The 18,946-nt window shown below is 50.2% G+C and overlaps 1 protein-coding gene across 1 annotated transcript in view; it reads right to left on the reverse strand.

The window, feature by feature from the left end:
• Positions 1-10,715: 10,715 nt before the first annotated feature.
• LOC142027775 (T-cell activation Rho GTPase-activating protein-like) overlaps positions 10,716-18,946 on the reverse strand; it is a 36,317-nt gene continuing 28,086 nt past the window's right edge. The window contains exons 3-10 of the mRNA XM_075021985.1: positions 13,095-13,299; positions 12,901-13,010; positions 12,548-12,743; positions 12,203-12,320; positions 11,907-12,049; positions 11,370-11,461; positions 11,119-11,283; positions 10,716-10,740 (exon numbers count right to left, since the gene is read on the reverse strand). Of these exons, the coding sequence (XP_074878086.1) occupies positions 10,716-10,740; positions 11,119-11,283; positions 11,370-11,461; positions 11,907-12,049; positions 12,203-12,320; positions 12,548-12,743; positions 12,901-13,010; positions 13,095-13,299 (1,054 nt within the window). The remainder of the gene's footprint in view (positions 10,741-11,118; positions 11,284-11,369; positions 11,462-11,906; positions 12,050-12,202; positions 12,321-12,547; positions 12,744-12,900; positions 13,011-13,094; positions 13,300-18,946) is intronic.

Below are 18,946 nucleotides of genomic sequence, written 5' to 3' on the forward strand. Positions count from 1 at the left end.
CGCCTTTTCCCAGCCCAGTTAACATGGGCTACAGAGCTCCAGAAACAGGCTCCTCTGAATTCAGAAAACTACTAATAAAGTCTCTCCACAACCTTAAAATATTTGAGAACCAACAGTCCTATTTGCAGCCGGATTAATTACAACATCAGTAAAAGGCTGAAAAAGCTGGTTGCTGTAGAGCAAAACAAGAGCTCTGGAACAAGAAACGCCACCAACACCGGACTGTCTTTTATCTCCAAGATAAAATCTCCTTTCAGTGTAATCAGCTTCACTGGTGTTCCCACAACAGCTCAGTCCCCTCCTTTGCAGCTGAAGCTGCTACACTGATGGCCCAGGCTTTGTTCGTATTTCATTTTACAGTCACGGCCAAACAGTGGCCCAGCACAGCTCCAGCAGTACCACTTCTGGGCCAAAGCAGGACTCAAAAGAGTTTCTATTTACACTGGAAAGCATGGGTTTACAATAAAAGTATCAACCTAGCCAAACTGTAGGGGTTTTTTTTACAGGTGTTTTGGAAATCACCAAGAAGCTCATATATATACAAACACCAACCACCAGCAACCCTCAGCACCTGCACTGCCTAAAGGATTAACGCAAGGCCCTGGGCTGATCACTCCTGCTATGCCATAAGTCACAGGTTACACTTTGTAACTAACATTAACCCTATCAGATTATCAAGCTCCTTACTGTACTTTATATCTTATTACCTTCCTGCTCCCATCGTTTCATTATTTATAGTTTCCTCAACCAAGCTAGAGGATTCACAGGGAGAGACACCATTACAGAGGAAGGCAAGATCAATTCTTCGCCGCTTTGCCAGAAAGGTATTTCAGGTACAGGAGCAAATTTCAGAAACTGCTTCTGTACCACTTTACCAATACCACCTTTACCTTTCGTGGCTATTCCTCAAGATACGGTGGAGGGTTGGTTTGTTGTTTTGTTTTTTGGGGGTGGTTTTTTTTCCAGTTTTGGAGTCTGCTCCAGAAACAGAGCCAGACCAAATGTTCTGCTTCTTCGAGCAAGCCAGGAGAGTTTAGCGCATAAGCCAGAGGCCACACAACCTTTCTATTATCACCCAGCTCCAAACTGCAGAGAAAGTCCTCTGATTCAGACTAACCCACTCTGTGCACAGGTATCCCTGACTGGGGAATGAACACTGCTTTTACAGCCAAGAGGCTAAGACACCAGTTGTTGCGATTCTTTCTTTCCTCCTTGACACACTTACCAGTCCAGATTCAACTCTTTTAAAAGCATTTTTCATAGAAGACTAAAGAGAATCAGTCCTCCACAGTACAGGCAAAGCAGCTTTTATTACCTTTATAATCTACCAACACATTACAAAAGTTTTCCCCAAATCCAGATTTTATTGTCTTTCATTCTTTCTGCATTTTCACCCAGGTTGGAGAATAGAACAAGTTACTTTCCAGAATTTCAGAAAAAATACATCCAATACTTAGTATTTTGTGTTTGCTTCTACACCAATGAAGCTAATGCAGCCCTTGCTATGGGCAATGCTAACGAGTGTAGTGTCCACTACCGGTGCAGCTTAAAAATTAAAATTTAAAAGCAGCCAGCTAAGTCAAATGTCTGGCACCTACATCAATTGCCACAAAACAGGCATGTACAGCACTCAGGAGCAGAGACTAAACTAACCAAAGGCTTCCAATATACTCTGCACATTAAAAAAACAACAACAACAACAACAACAAAGAAACAGACCTGAATTTTCAAGGAGACAGAACAGTGAGGTTTACATCACGACACACTGATACTGCTGCAAGAGACAGTGAGAAAAGAGGCAGCACTGAGACCAAACAGGTATCCGGAGAACAGCATCAAGAGCTGTTCACTGGGAGGTTTACTGTGCACAGCAACAAGACCTTGATAAGCAGCTTCTCAAAACAAAAGCTGGACTAGACTTAAACAGAAAAGCAAAAAGCAGTGTTGTTCAGTTGGAAGCCTTGAACCCAGGGCTTGGCTTGCTGAGAATAAGTTGCAGAAGCACACAGAGAGGAAGAATATCAAATATTTGTGAAAAAGGCACTCCACGTTCATCTGCACCAGGAAGGAACAGCAAAGATTTCACTGAGAGTCATTTAGACTGAACGAGCAGAAAAATAACTTGTATGCATTAACAAGCTTGCAACAAGAAGTCACACAACATATTTGAGACCTAATCAGAGAGAGAGACAGGCTTCGCTTTGATCTGTGTTACAGTAGCACTGGCAAGCCCTGCCCAGGTTACACTAAGGGGCTGTTCTACACAGAAAGGCTTCCCCCAAAGACTGCAGGCTGCCTCAATTTTTTAAATCCAAACTGTGGGATAAATTACTATTCTGAGAATTTATAATTTTTTTAAAAATTGCTGTTGGCTTGTCAAAAATATGTTTTTCATACAGTGAAATATTTTCATTCAGATGCACCAGCAGCATATAGTAAGAGTTAGGGCGGAGCAAGTAAGGATCTTGGTTTTTTTGTTTGTGAGACTGCATATTAGGAATCTAGAAGAAGAAAACCAACCAGCTGGATAGAGAGGATAACTGGTAACATTTGTTTGCAATAAAGTTAAGTCTAAAATCCATTGGAAAAACCCCCGCAGTGGTTTGTTTTAATCCCTTAGTAGAGAGAAAAAAATGGAAATCATGTAGAAAGGTAGGAAATCCTGCTTGAAAATTTGAAATCCAGCAGATGAATTCCTCCCCAAAGTAATAAATATGTTAAAAGTAAGTTAACTGAACAAGAAATTCTTTGAAGCTTTAAACTGAGCTTCTCCTGTCTCTCTGTTCTTCTTCAAAATTGTATTTGAAATTTTTCAGTTTACAGAGAGATTGTAATCATTGTCTCTGAAGACACAGCCTGAGGCTGGAGCTTTAGGCTAAGATTTTATTTTCTATATATTAGCATTCAGAATGTTGGGGAGAAGAAAAATACCATTTTCAAAGTGTACATTCAACGCCATGTATGCAATTCCTTTACTGTCCACTGGTTTGTATAGTGTTAATTTACTGGCAAGTGATCAATCAAAATCATAGTGCACAAAGAAGGATGGAATCTTTTTTACTCTCTTCTACCGGTGCTGGAATTAAGCACTTCAAAAACTTTGAAAACCTAGAAAAGCACTTTTACAGCTTTATTCAGTAGGGTGAACAAGTAAGTGTTACAGATATAAGCATATGTCATATCTACTGAGTAAAAACATTTTTTTTGTTTTTCCTGGTCCTGAGAGGAAAGATATTCTAAATATACTGCTCACTAGTGTTGCCTATTCCGTAAAGCTCACATACTTTGTTTTCCACTAATATTTTTAAATGACACAGAAGTTACTGCTCTTCAGTCATATCCCTGCATTCAATTACACAAGAACCTCATTCATTAGGTGGTTGAGAAAAGCTTTGTATTTTAGACTGTGAAATGATGGTAATTAAATGACAAGGATACAGGAGAAAGTTTATGTTTGTATCTCTACTCTCTACCTTCTTTGTAGGCAAATAATTAAAATTTAGAGCCTAATTACATACAAATGAAAAAATCCGAAGCTTTCTGCACTCCAAATAGGAATGCACTGAAATATCAATAGCTCATTTTATATAGCTGAAGTATTAGCCTCTACTTATAGAGCATTAAAATAAAACACTTCAAGCAGTTTGTGCTCTATTTGGCAGTCAAAAGATAGCTTTCTACATTGTTGATTAATAGGCTGGGATTCAACTATACAACTTGAAATATATTTCATTAGCAAAATATACAATGGTTTGTCTGTAACAAGAAAAGAAAATCAACAACAAATGCTGAACGGAAAAGCAAAATAAATATATTCTCTTTAATAAGATGTGGCAGGAAGAGGTAGGTCTACCACAAGTGTATAAAGCCCAAGAAGCTGGTTCTCTGCAACTTACTTGGTTCCAGACCCCTTTGCTTGTGTACTTTTCTCCTTCTCTTATCCTGTTTTATTCGCAAATAGTACTTTTTTTCTGTGAGCACTACTCCATCTGCGTAGGGCAAGTACATTCCATTACGTTGCTATCTCTGCTGAAAGGCTTTGTTCTTTTTTTTTAATGTGTTTTGTAACATTCTGTTACCTAAATGGGCACTGACACGTTTTTGATAGTGAAGGGGACATTGCAGTGGAGTACATTTTTCATCAGATGAAGTGTAAACCAAGAAGAATGCCTTTCCAAATGAATTTTTTTACCTCATACAATTTGTAGGTTTTATGCAGAAATTGCTCTGTAAAGCTTTGTGGCCGGTGCTGGATCTGGAGCCAGACCTGAGAATCGTAATAGTCCCCACTGACTCTAAAAGCTGTGAACTTCATTTAATACAAGTCATGGACAATTTAGCACCTGGTGATATCTTTATCTTTTCTGCCCCACGTTGAATTCAAACTCATAACCTGGAAGTAAAGACCCTGTTGTCAAATGCCTGTACCCTATATTCAGTGACTCAGTGTGAAATTAGATGCTTTACTTAAATTTTTGTATGATGCATATAAAACATTTATATGGAATGCTACATCTTCCAAATATGCCCTGAGGAGTCTAAGAATAATGAAGTATAAATTGCTTTTAGCTTGAAATACCAATAATAAGAAAAATACAGATATAATAGAGATTTTAATAGTAACTAGAAACTGTGGTGATTAAAATTGACATGACCTGAATGTCTCTATAGAAATGTATTTACATTCACAATATTTTGCACTGCTGTGCCAAGGAATTAAAAACAATCTACTAGAGAATGATCCAACTTTTGCAGCTCTTGAATACTAAGGATTATGTTTAAGAAAACTGTGGCAAATGGGATTCTGTATCAAATCTGCACCTGCACATATGCTATGGCATGATGCTTTAAAAGCTTTGGTAAAAGTACGGAAATTTGGCTTCATTCTCAATTGACACTAAGGCATGGTCATGTCTTGGAAGTGAGAAATATTTGGATGAGGTTAATAAATTCGTCCCTACTTAGAAACAGATTAAGATAAAATGGGAACATACTATAATAAGAATGGTGTTGTCACTAGCTTCATTTGATCCGAGGCAGTTAAATTACAGTGTGCCTTTCTTTATGAGGCAATTTTGCCAAGATAAATATTCTTAGTTTAGAATGAATTGTGCAGAAATTTAAATACATTGATCTTTGTTTTGAAATGAAATTACTGCTACTTCTAACAACAGAATCAAGTATCTTGTGCTTTCTTGTTAAAAACAAAGTAGAGTGTATGAGAATAATGTTAAAGCAAATTAATCGTGTCTGGTGGAGTAATTTTCCCTTCGAAGATGCTCTTTGTACACAATAGAAATGTTTCTCAAGACTGTCAGTTCTGTCAAAATTGTCAATGGAATTCGTGCAATCAGTAGTAATAGCCAAAACCCAGAAATTCCATTTTGCAAGAAATAGGGAGGTTTGGACATCTGAGTCCACTTCAGATCTGATAACATTCAAATGTTTTCATGGAAAAACAGCACAGTGTTTGAGAGACAGATTTACATCTTTGTAACATTTGATGTGGTGCCAGAATGAATCTTCCATATTTTTAATGAGTGCCCTAATAGCAACTGTTGGCTCAGTTGAAGAGAGTCAGGCTCAGTCTCTGTCCTCTTCTACGTCCTTCTAAGTTTTTGGAGGATTAAACTTCTTTTGTTTACCCAACTGTAAAAATATGGTGTATGGTTTTATGTCCTCTAATAGTGCATAAACTCAACCTCCATCATAAAAAAATCATGCAGGTTAATTGTCATGTTATGATGGTCACCAAAATTATTACTATTATTTCCCTGATCCATTGCCTTTTGGACAAACCATTGCCTAATCCAAGATTCAGCATTTTCTCTCTTCTCCTTTGTGGGCTGCAGGAATGCACTTAAACTTCAGGCTCCAGCTTCATATCACTATCCAGATCCTCATTTTTATAATTAAAAAAAAAAAAAAAGAAAAAAAGTTTTATCTCTTAGACATTTTCTAATCCAAGGCAAAAAATTACGTATTTATACCTATTTTCATAATATGATTCTGTCATAAGAAAAAATTCTTACTCAAATCTGACCCAAAGAAAAAGTTGTCATTTCCAAATAAAAGTATGCTTTTTCTTTTTTTCTCTTCCTCCTCTTTCCTGAAAATTTGGAGCCCTAAATGTGATAACCATATGAAAATTTCATAATCCAGTGGATTATGTATTTTTAATACAATTTTCTTACCAGAAGCTTTACCATTCAGTGATTATCACTTTCCATAATGTCACTTTCAGAACTGCGGCACTCTGGCTGTGTTCCAATTTATAAAATTGAAGTGGCCACAGTTCACTAGTTTTTCTATGTAGGAAAGAAAGTTGTTAGATGAAGATGTGATAAATGTTGCTAAGTAATGGATTACACTGTATAAACCAAACAATAGTTGTTTTATGGTAGTTATTAAAACGTTCTATAAGCCTGTGCCCAGAATCAAAGTTGAAATCATGAATATTTTAAATTTTGCTGTTAATTTTAAGAAATCCCTGCTTATTGCTAGAGTACGAGAAGTTTGCTGAAAATATTCTGAAAAGAATAATAATATATGATAATATAAACCTACTTTAATCTTAATACCATGAAATAAATTTCTCAAATTATATCTATACTGGAAATGTGTGTTCACTGTAAATGCTACAGAAACATGTTTTTTTCTTCAGTTTTAAATTAGCATTTTCTTCTTCTAAGTAATAATTACAGGGGAGGGTTAATAGCTTTTCTTTTAAAGTATTTATATTATCCATATTTGTTGCTGTATTTCTTCCTTGCATGTTATGTTAGTTTCCCAGAAGAAATGTATTTTCTCTATTGTCCCATAATATTTGGAGGGGTTTGGGTAATTGTCATCATCTCGTGCAGATTCCTTTAGCTGTAGCTTGAAATTATTTTAAAGTTGTTCATAGTATTTTTCGCATGTTTTATTGCACTGTAGCCTTAGTATGTGAATAATAACATGTGAGTTAAGGCAAAGGACTGATGCAGCGTAAATAGCAAACCATCCAGAACAGTCCATGAGGAGTTGATTTTGCCAACATGATGCTGCTTGTTGTTTTTATTTAAAACAAAACAAAACAACCGCAAACCCAAACAAACCCCAAAGTATTCATATGTGTTAAATTTTTTCACAGTAGCATGTTGGAGTACGTAGAATCTCTCCAAGTCAGACTTGCTTAAGGCCGTCCTCTGAATCGTAGTTTTAGCAGTATTCTGACGTGCAAGTCTTGGCAAGTTTTATGAGTCCTGACAACTGTGTAGCTGAATTTCTCACTAATCTTTCAGCAGGACCATAACCCTCAGAACCTCTAAAAGAACTTTTACCCCTAAATTCTTGTGTGCCATGCGCCCATCGACTGAATAGCACTCCACAAAGCACTGTTAAATCTTTCAATTTCCAGGAAGTACATGCAAATTTTATGCCACATTTGAGAAAAGAAAATCAGCTCAGTAGTAGAGACAAAACAGAGAATTGGTCAGATGACAGGAGTGATTTAAGGTTACAGCAGATCACTAACTGCACTCAAGTCAAAATCTCAATGAAAGCAAAGATAAATCTCTTTTTGGACTTATTAGCAAGTGTGTCACCAAAACAAGAGTTCTCAAACCAAATCCCTAAACCTCAAAAGTGTTTTGGGAAAATGTATTTCCCCCCCCCCCCTCAATGTTGCTTCTTTACTTACAGTTGTGTCTCATTTTTTTAGCTTTCCCCCCTACCACAGGATCACAACCCTAAGAGATGCCAATACCCTGACACAGATTTCCCCAAGAGCTTTGGCATTAGCACCAAATGCCACAATGCCAGTAAAGTCATGAGAGTCAGCAGAACCGATAAGCAGTGGAGATCCCTTAAATTACCTTTTCCTGGCACCCTGAACTGCCTCTCCACACAGAGAATGAACTGGGGCGACAGCTGGGGTCGACAGGTGGCGACTATTCCTGCAACTCCATCCCGACTGCTTGCTTGATTTCTGCCTTTGGCTTCCCGAGGGCAGGCAGATGTTCGGCCACTGCCAGGGAAGCAGAGCTTCCTCACGCGTAACGGTGACCTGGGAAGAGAAGCACCACAACCCTCAATGCCCACCCTTCATCCTTGTCTCCCTGAGCGACGGACCTCCCCTCCCACGGCATTCCTGCGAGCAGTCCTGTCCCATTCCCTGCCCGCTGCAGACCACCCACCTGCAATTAGCAAGGGCGGGCACCAAATGAACTCCTCCTGGAGCCTTGCACAAGTGCTTCCACTTCAAGAAGCACAAGAAGAAGCGGGAGGGCAAGACGGGTTCCCGCCGAGCCCCCCTCGTCCAAATGCCTGCCGCTGGAGAACGCCCAGCTCAGCCGCTTGCCCTGCGCCTGGCACACTCAGCTCCCAGGACTGCCGGAGCCCTCGGCACTGCAGGTGCCTAGAGGAAACTCCTGGCCCCAGGAGAAGGCCCCACCTTCTTCTCCCATGGGTCAGCACAGCTGGGGAGGGCTGCCAGTCTCCTCCCTTCAGGCGGTGCTGCCTCGGAGGATCGCTCCCCTCGGCTGCCACTGTGCCCTGCTTTGGGGCCCGCCCTTCCCTGAGGCGATGTTTCCTCCGATTGGCTGCATGAGATCGCTCCTCCCATCCAGTGATGGGTCAGGCGGCTCATCAGTCATCTCTGCTTTGCTCTTGCCAGCTGTGATTGGTGGAGCGGGCATGCCCCGCCTCCAACCAACACCCCCCCCACACACGCACCCGGCAGGGAGCCCGGCTTTTTCCCCTCTTGCCACCTCTCCTGCAGGCCTCGAAGCTTGACTGGTGGGTTACCTATCGATCACATGCCTTGCCCCCGCCTCCTCAAATGCGATTGGCTGTCCTGGGCCCACTGACTCCCCAGGGACTGCTGGGTGGAGGTTGCCAGGCAACGAACTCCACCTTTAGGGCTGAGAGCCTCAGCATGGAGCTGTGGGCCCTGAGGAAAGGCTGGGGGTCATCAAAGGCGGGTTTGGACCCGAAAACCGAGGATTTCGGCCCGAAACAGGAGGCTCTGGGCACTACAAAGGATAGGCGCGATGCTACAGCTGACGCTGGGGACCCTGCGAAGGAGGGGAACCTCTTGGTTCCTCTGCCCTTTGCCCCAGGGTGCCGTGTATGGGGCAGGACTCTGGACTCGGGGAGAGGGAAACTTCCCCTGGGTCACGGGCAAGGCTGTGCCAGCCCAGAGCACGCAGGAGGTTGCCACCTCTGAAGACCGGGACGAAGGAAGACTGGCCAGCTTGGCCCTTGCCGGTGCCCCCGCCACAGCAGGAGCCCCCCTCAGCCTGCTGTTCAACCCAGAAAGGGGCTCCGTTCCCGCTTACATCCTCACCTTTACCAAGGAACACCTTTAGGAAGGACTGGGCAAGGCGGAAGCACGTGCTTCCTTTGAGCGAACTTTGCAGAGCGTTCCGTTTGGGTCACGCGCGTGTGGTGGGACCCGCGGGACAGGGGGCTGAGGCTCACGTGGGCTCGCAGCCGGGCCAGCGTGCACAGCAGCCCAAGGGACAAAACCACGTCTCTGCTGGTGGCCTCCCTGTGTGGAGCTGCCCCTGCCCCCTGCAGATGTGCGGAGGCTCGCTGGGGGTGAGGAACAGCACCAGTGGGGCCTGGGTTAACGGGCAGGGGTCCGATGGGCCAGCCAGATGCTACTCTCCGTCCCTCTGCTCGGCCCCTGTGCCGCTGCTGACCCTTTAAGGTCCCCCCGCCATTCCCCACTCGTCCCCCAGTGCCCCCCTTCCGCCCCCTGCCCACACACCTGTAACCTCCTGTGACCCCCTCGGTTCCCCCCAGTGCCCCCTACTCCCCCCAGTGTGTCACTGGGCAGTGCTGTGGGGGGTCCCAGCGTGATGGGACACCGGGAGGGCGAAGCCTGCTGTGGCGATACGGTCGGGGCTCTCACCCTTCCGATTCTCCCCCGCCATCCCCCTGGGGGGCAGGGAGCAAGCGGCTGTGTGGTGCTCAGCCACCGGCCAGGCTTAAACCACCACAACCTGTGAGCAAAAGAGTTACCTACCCACGGACGGACGGACGGGGAGAGTGCTCATCCTTCCTCCTCCCTCAGGGTGCAGGCATCCCCTGTATCACACCGGGGCGCACAAAAGCCTCAGCAGTCCGGCTGCTGTTGGAGCCCCTTCCAAAGCTTTTTGGGGCGAGCTGACGCATTCCTACCGCCCAGCACGGCGGTTGGGTTTATACCGTTGCCATGAGCGAGGGGATTCTGCAGAAACTGCCCGGCACTCGCTGTGCAAGGGTGATGGCCGCAGGGAGCAGCAAGCTGCAGGTGACGGTGGCTGCATACGGACCTTCAGCCCTTCCTGGCCACCGTGTCTGCCTACATCTTGCCCTCGCTCGGAGCTCATGGGGCTGCTCCTCCGAGGTAGCCCAAACGCACCAGGACGTGGTCCTGGGCAACCTGCTCTAAGGGAGCCTGCTTGAGCAGAGGGCTTGGACGACCTCCACAGCTCCCTTCCAACCTCCACCCTCCTGTGCAACTCTGTGCCTTGCTTTCACTCCTAAAGCACCTGAACCCAGCCCTCATGCGCGCCGGCAAGGATGCTGGGACAAGGCACAATCCCAAACTCCTCCCCGAGGGGTCATCCTCAAACAGCAGCTGCCCGCTCCAGAACAGCCGATGGCGGACACAGTCAGAAGAGAGAAAAACCGTTTTATTGAGAACATTAACTGCGGTGGGGGGCGGGCCCAGGGCTCACAGGGGTTCAGCCAGTAACAGGAAAACGGCACCTACAAGGACAGAGTCAGAGAGCGCTGCTGAATGCACAGCGCCAGGAAGAGGCAGGGTTTGGTTGCCCTCTCTCTGGGGAACACCGTTGACGAGGAATTGCTCATAGCCCAGAAGAGAGCGAGCTACGGCTGGCATTGCCGAGGGGAGGGCTCTGGCGCCTTATCCCCACGGGGAATGCCCTTAGAGAGCTGTGCGCGCGCAGAGATGCACAGGGCCCCTGTGCCACGCAGCAGGGCTCGATGGGGAGCCCCTGGGGAGCGGCCACGGGGTTCTTGCCAGACCCTGCGCAGCACCATCCTTCGCCGTGCCTTGCCAGCGGGTTGGCCTGACTTAGAGCAGTGCTGAGAGTTGGATGGGCAGCAGAGCCTGGTACACACCTGGGCTTCTTGACCTGCCGGACCTTCCTGCATCTTTTCCGTTTGCGATCCCCCAATCTGTTTTCTCTCTTCCTCCTCTTTTTTTCTGCACAGCTTTCATCTCCCCAGGCCTGTTTCCTCCTTCGGTTCCTTCTCTTTTCCTTGTCCCGAGGAGAGCCTGCAAACCTTTCCATCCCACAGTGTGCTTAGATAGGTAAGGCCACGATCCAGCGGAGACAGTTCTGATTTTAACCCAAAGTGACTCGTTTTACCTTCTTTCCTCTGAAAGGCTGCCCAGTTGTTGCGGGCGTAGCAGGGGCTCTGCCGTGCTCTCGAGGGTGGCTGGAGGCAAAGCTGGAGGTGCCTAAACCAGAATTGTTGGAGTTCAGGGGTGGCAAGGGACGGCCTGGAGTAGTAAGGGACTGCTTGCCAAATTACCACCTTAGCTCTCTGGGGAAGATGCTGCTTTGCATCATGCATCCACATTTTGCACAGTCCACCTGCCCCAAAACAGACTTGATGAAACTGTGATGAAGTAGGATCCGAGCAAAAGCCCTCTCAAGTTGACAGCTACTCCCCGCTGTCTTTTTGTAGGTATTTGGTTGGATTAAGCACATGCTTAATGCATTTGAGAAAGGACCTTTCCAGTTTTCCATACAACGTATGATTCCGTGGGGGAGGAGGAGGAACCCCAAACACACAAGCCATCGGCTGGCCGGAGGAGGCCCAGCAGCTACTTGGCCTCCTCAGAAACTACCCTCCTACCCGAGAGACACTGTCACGGTGCTTGTGGAGCAGAGCTGACATACCTCTGTCGTTTTGGACTCCGCCACCATGTCTCCCCCAGCTCCTTTGAGGACACCCAGAGAGGGGGATGCATGCAGAATGGCTTCTGCCTGGTGGCCCTGGTCTCCTCTGCCTGCAGGGCCACTTTGCTCTTCCAAAGGCAGGTCTAGAAAGCAAAACCATGTGCAGCAGTGACGCCTTGGAAGTAGCACACCCAAAGCAAAACCCACCCCAAGCCCTACACCGGTTTTCTTCTTGACGTTGAGGTTTCTGGTATCCCGAGCCCCAGCCTGGGACAGCCCTCAGTTCCTCCTCATACCTGTGGCTCCGTCCGTGGGGGCTGGCGACTCCCCAGCTGATGGACAGGAGCGGCCAGCCACCTCCTCCCCAACAATGTCGCCGCAATTTTCAATCATAAACAGCGCCAGCGTGTTCACCTGCACACATCAAACCCTTGCTCTCAACCCAGCTGCCTGAAGTTGTCCCAAGCAGCCTTTCCCACTCCCGACCCTTGCCTCTGCACAGATGGCTGTGGCTGCGGGGCTGCCTTTGCAGGCAGCCACCCCACCGGCATTTGCTCAAGGGAGGAGGCAGCCAGGGACCTCTGAGCAGCCAAGCTCGGATAGGCCGGCAAGGCTGCAGCCGGCTTGCCAACACAGCGCACCTTCTCGGTCACCTCCAGCATGGCCTGGAGCGGGAGCAGGTCCTCGTCGGGTGGGCTCAGCAGGTTTGGCCCAAGGCAGATGGCCAGGTTGCTGCAGCTCATCCTGCTGGTGGCTGCGTTGCGGCCGATGTGCTGGAGGAGGGACAGCAGCCGCTTGAGGAGGAAGAGGTTGGCTGCAGGCAACTTCTCGGCCACCCTGAGGAAACAGGGACACTAGGTTGACAAAGCAGATTTTGCCCAGGCCTGTTGTCCAAGGCAGGGGGGAGCCAGCGGCTGAGTTGCCCAGCTTTCCAGGTGCTCTCAGCCAGCGGCCAGGGCTCCTGCTCAACAGGCAGGCTGCTGCCCGCACTTACGCTTTCAGCTCGGAGACCTTCTCCTCCTTGCTGGTCCTCTCCATGGCTGCCATCCAGTCCTCGTAGAGGTGGGTCACCAGCAGCTTGTCGGGGATGCTTCGGAGGAAGTCCTGCAATGCCAAGGGCTCTGGGTGAGCCTTTGAAGTTTCCAGGCCGGCCAGGAGCTCCTCCAGCCGCAGGTCAGAAGCGCTCACCTTCAAGACGGCGGCCAGCAGGAGTGCAGGCTGGTTGCCCAGGTCGACATCGGCGTCGCGGTCCAGGGCCTCCCGCAGCTCCCGAAGTTCCGTCCCGCTGGCAGCTTTGCGGAATATCCCCTCCGTCGACGGTCCTTCCCGGCGCAGGACAGCCAGCAGCTCCTGCAGGAGAGGCAGGAGGACAGTTGCTTGGCCGAGGAGCTGCCTTCCGACAGCGGTGGCCAGAGCACTGCCCCAGAGCGGGCTCCTTGCTGGGGGTGAAGAGCCCAAGCCGCCATCCCCGGAGCTCCTGGGGACGCCCGTGTCCCCTGTGGAGCAGCCGGAGGGAGGGCTCCTACCGCCTCTAGGGAGCATCTGGAGGGCTGGGGACCCCCCCGGCCAGGCTGGCTTACCTGGATGGGCCGGGGCAGGGAGCCGTCCTCCCCGCAGAGGGCTGCCAGGGGCTGGCCAAAGAGCGCCCTGCTGCAGCCAGAGCCCACCTGCCCTGGCACCTGGGCAGCGGCCGGGGTCCTCCGATGAGCAAAGGGCCAGGGCAGCCCCCTCCTCTTCCTCCTCCTGCTGCTGCTCCCTCCTGCTGCAAAGGAAAGCCGAGCAAGAGCCCGTCAACGGAGACCGCCGGGCCAGCGCTCCCGGGGCCTGCCCTGCCCGCAGCGTGGTGCTGAGCGGTGCAGCAGGACGGGCAGGGAGCCAGCAGCTGGACCTCCGAGCTCCGGCTCAGCAGCTCCAGCTGGGAGGCTCCTGAGAGCCGGCACGCCACCAGGAGAGGAGAGCCTGGCCCAGCCCTCGCCCTGTCCTCCTCCAAGCTGTGGGCAGCAGCAGAGGCTCCGTGTCCCCGCAGAACCACGTCCAGCGGCCGCTGCCCAGCGGGTGTCCGTCCTTCCTTCCTCCTGGAGGTGACATCCTGCCTCGGGCTGCCCAACCTGCATGGCGACACTCGAGGGACAAGTGAGCACAGCTCCAGCGCTTGCAGGAGCTTACCGTTCTTCCCGAAACTCACCCGGTGCGTGGCAAAGTCCCCCTCCGCTGCTCGGCGGGACCGTCGGAGGCCCTTGCTTGGGACCAGCCTGCAAGAACCAGGCTGCGCTCAGAGAGCAGCCCCGCGGCGCAAAGGGCCGCCGGCGAGCTGCCAGCCGGCACCGGCAGCCTGAGCGTGGCAGAGCCGGGACCCTCTGCCCTCCCGGGCTCTCTGCCCCGCGGGGCAGGTTTCCCCCCAGCACCGCCGGCCAGGATGTGCCGGCATTCCCGGCGGCTCCCCAACCCTCTCCGCTCCCCGAGCGGCACCACCCTTCCCTCCATCCCTCACCCCACTGGCCGCACGTGCCGGCACAGCCAGAGGCGGGCGAAAGGCAGCCCTTCTCACCTCGGCCTGGCCCTCCATCAGCCTCTCCAGGCTCCCGGCGCTTAATGTCCTCCACTGGGCAAGAGAGAAGGAGCGGAGGCAGGTGAGCAGCGATGCCTCTGCCGCTCGCTCGGCGGGAGGACCAGGGCTCGGGGGCAGAGCCCAGACCGGGCAGGCACTCACGGCGTGGCGGCGGCCCAGCTCCTTCTCCAGGAGCCTGATGGATGGGACAGGCGTCACCCGGGCTCTCTTGGCTCCTTCTGGTGTCCTGTGCACCGGGAAGGGACAGGGAGAGAGCTGGCTGAGCCCCAAGCCGCCTCTTCTCCCTCCTGCGGCAGCTCTGCCCGAGCGAGAGCTGCCGGCAGCCACGGGGGCACCTCTCCCCAGCTGAGGAGCTGCGTTCCCCCGTCCGGCTGCACTTGCAGCATCCCCGCGGCTTACCCCAGCAGCGTGCCCACCCACAGCTCCTTCAGCGCCCGGGAGCTGCAGAAAGAGAGGAGAACCAGCGTCAGGCCCCGCTGCCCCCCAGCCCGTGGGCAGAGGCGGGCGCCTGCGCAGCCCTGCCCCGTGGGGAAGGACGCCGGAGCGGGACGAAGCCCCGTGGGGCAGGACAGAGGCGCTGCCCGAGCCCTGGCTCCCCGTGTCCTGCCAGAGCAGCTGCTTTCGCCCTCCCCTTCTGGGGACCCAAAGGGGATGCGGGACCTGCCCATGCCCCCATCCCTCCCTGCCGGCGTGCTGCTCGATCCCTGCCCAGGCTCTGCACGCAGGGCAGAGGCCGTTCTCACGATGGTGCGGGTGTGCTTGGGAACGTCTCCCGCCTGGCCGTGGCACTCACCCGAAAGTGGCGACGCAGGAGCCGCTGGGCCAGACGAGGAGGATGGAGGTCCTGTCCTCATCGCCGCCTTCCTCCTCTTCCTCGTCCCCCGCCGCCTCCTTTCCGCCGCTCAGCACCCACAGCTGGTCCAGGGCCAGGCGGAGCTGTGGGCGCAGGCTGGTGCCGCGTCTGCAGAGAGCAGAGAGGAGAGGCAGGCGGTGAGCTGGGGGTGTCCTCCTCGGGGTCCCCCCGGGCCGAGCCCTGTCCCCCACCTGCCCTTGGGACAGACATCGATGGGCGCATCCAGCACCAAGGGGCCGGGGCCTGGGGCTGGGGCCGGGGTGTCCCGGGGCTGGGGCCAGGGCCAGGGCTGGGGGAAAGGCAGCTGGGCTCTGAGGGTCTTACTGCAACTTGGCGATCACCAGTTCCTCCTGGAGGAGGAGAAGGCGTCTCTCGCTCCTCTTGCGGCCCCGGGTCAGCCGCACGTCCACGCTCAGCACCGCCTCGGCGTCGGCGAGAGCCTCCCTGCAGAGCAGAGAGCGGCGGGCATGAGAAAGGCCGCTGCCACCGCGGGTCCCGGCCGTGCCCCCGAGGCACAGGGAGAGCTCACCTGGAGCCGCAGCAGCAGTTGGCCTGGCCCATCCTGCCCGGGAGAGGAGGACCCTCGCCGTGGACCGAGGACGCGGGCCAGTCGGCGACAGCGGGGATGGGAGGCGAGGTGCCGGTGCCGGTTCGGTGCCGCTCGGTCAGATCCTGCCTCCTCCCAGCGCTCCTGCGTGCCAGCACAGCTCCGTGCTGCTGTCTCTGGCGGCCGTGGGCTCCAACTGACCAACATTCCGAGCCCAGCGACCAACATTCTAAGCCCAACGACCAACATTCTAAGCCCAACGACCAACATTCTAAGCCCAACGGAAAGTGGGAGGGGCACTGGGGGGAGAGTTCTTTCCAATGTGGCCGTCTCTGCCTGGCACTGGGGAGCCCAGGGCTCGACAGAGCAGAGGGGAAGGGCTTGGGACTTCTGCAGTCTTTCTTGCTAGGACCTTCATGCCCCAGAACTGTGCATTTCCCTAAGCCACTGTGTCTTAGTCACAAGTGTGTGGCTATCCCTGGATTCCCCTTGCTTGTCTATGTAGCACCCTTCCCATTCCCGCCCTTCATGCACATCTCCCTGTGCCACTGCGATGAGGATTAGAATTGTGTGGGTTTTCTCTAGCCAAAGCAGTGGTCAAATTGGGGAGGCTCTCTCTTGGCATGGGACAGTGAGAAAGAAGATGACCATGCTGATAGGGTGCAGATACAGTTTCCAACTTGGTAACGGTAACTTGGTGTTTTGTGCTTTCTGCATTGCTCTGTGTGCCTCAACACTTCACACTGCAAGAGAAAGGGAATGTCATGGTCTGGACCCAGACACCAATATGGACCTCCCTCCCCACGAGAGGGAGAGTCTGTGCAGCATCACACTTTTGCTCTGCCCTCATTAAGACGAAAACCACTTTCACCCTAGACGATTCGTCCCTGAGAAAGACAGCTCTCAGACCATGCAACACTAGCTGGGACAAACATCCTCTCCTGGATAGTGGCATTAAGATAGGCTGTGTATTTTGAACCGTCTGAAGGTCATTGAAGAATGGCCTTGTGAGAAGGTAATCTTGGTGAAGCTGTCGACGGGGCTTCTACGGACATGGGCTCACACACTAACAGACATAGCCATGTGCCACTTATTCTCTTGATCAGCTAAAATATATGATCCATTCGTGAATTGATCTCTTCCTGAATAAACCTCAAACTTCTAAAACAATGACCTAACCAGCTTGAAAAGGCCCCAGGACAGAAACTGAAGCCATAGTCTTAATGGTCACTTTCCTGAAGAGAGATACTGACTTTACAACCTCACTCTGGTTATAATCACAGGATTTATCTTTGCTGCTGCTGCTGCTTTCTCCTCTGAGGCTGGGATTTTGTTAGAGCTATTTTAGACCAGGTCCATGTGATGCAATGCTGACTCTGGTCAGGACTATTCCATGCTCCTGTCTAGAGGCTGCTGCTCACTGTTTGGAGGGAGGAAGGGAGCCTAAAACTTCCTATTTTATCACAAAACTGTCTTTTTATTGGTAGCCCAAAATATTATTGTTTTATGATCTTCTCCAAATAGAAAAATCCCTTACATAAGTCATTTCACCTGCAGCTGGTACCACTTTCACAGCCCTCTCGATCCTCTTCTGTGAGTGCATTACAGGTACGAGCACGTGGCCATCCCGTGGGGTAGCATGTGAGCAGACAACAGAGGGCTGAAGTCTTTGAAGTGGTTTGTTGGCAGGCAAAACAAGCAGGAGAGGCTTTCCAAGCGCTCATGGTGCTGCAGTCAGAAAAGCGTGTCAAGAAAATGTGTGGAGATGAGCTGCACGGTGAGCGTGGGGCTGCCTGTTCCCGTCATACCCAGAAAAGTTACTGTAATTTGTGGTTCTCCTATTCTGGGCCAGTGGGATGAAGCTGGGGTATAACCTTGAGAACTTAACTGGTCGGGAACACAGAGGAAGCAGTCAAGCACAGAATCTGAGAGAAGTGTAGTCCTGAGCATGTCCTTTATCAAGGTGCCTTGAAGACATTCTCATAGTACAGCACACAAAAAAAGAATTGGGCAGCACGTGGAAGAAGACTCAGAAGAATGCCAATAATACTGCAATTTACCATAAGAAAAGTTGCAATTTCAGCATTTCTTTCTGTTCTCTGTTCATTCTAGCACTGTTCAAGACAATCTGGAATGTCCAAGAAGTGACTGTGTCTGGTCCCACAGTTAGATGAAATCTCCCAGCTGTAAAAACAGCTGCTGCTGCCTATTTATCACACAAAAACATGATTTCTTGATGGTAAGTCTAGTTCCATGTTGCTCTTTGCTAATGTCAGCAGATGTTGATGTTAATATATACAGCATCAGGAGCAACAGAAGGAATCACTGTGGCAGCTGTATTTTTTCCTCTGCAATGAAGGGCATTCCTGCCTTTTATTTGGACTTTGTCTTCAGAAGTAGAAGCAATGCACTACAGTGTACAGGTTAACATCACTTCAGTAGGCTTTTGTGAGTAAATAACAGTCCCGTAAGCTCTAACGACATGAGAAATGTGGGATGTGAACTAAATACGATAAACTACTGAGTACAGGTTTTTTTGGTAAAGTACTTACACATCCATGAAGGAAAAAACCAAAATGAAAACACCATGTTTTGGGATACAACTGACATTTTCCAGCAGGAAAAATTCACTGTGTGCAGCAGAGTTCCTGCTAGGATAGCAACAGTGCACACTGCGGTTATTCTTTGGACAGTTCATGCTAGCTCATCCTACAGAATGGCCGTCTTGCCAGGATGATTCTGAGTAAGAAGTTTTACTGCCTGCATGCTCTGTTAAGTTAGCCCATATTTGGGGTTTTCTGTTTGTTTTGGTTTTTTTTCTTGATGTTTGCTTGCTGTTGTGTTGCACTACAAGTTACAGGAGCCTTACATTGAAGGGAAAGAAAAACAATGTTAATGTATGAAGCCCTTTTTGTGACTCTAGTGAGCACTTACTTATGCCACTAATCCCATGAAGTTGCTTGCATAATTATGCAGCCAAGTTAGAAGTTACCCACATGAGTCAATTTACTCATGAAGGTACATCATTGCTAAGGATGATGTTGTTGTTCCAAACAAGGCAATACATTTTG

This window comes from Buteo buteo, unplaced genomic scaffold (genome assembly GCF_964188355.1).
Source record: "Buteo buteo unplaced genomic scaffold, bButBut1.hap1.1 HAP1_SCAFFOLD_55, whole genome shotgun sequence".
Taxonomy (NCBI): Eukaryota; Metazoa; Chordata; class Aves; order Accipitriformes; family Accipitridae; genus Buteo; species Buteo buteo.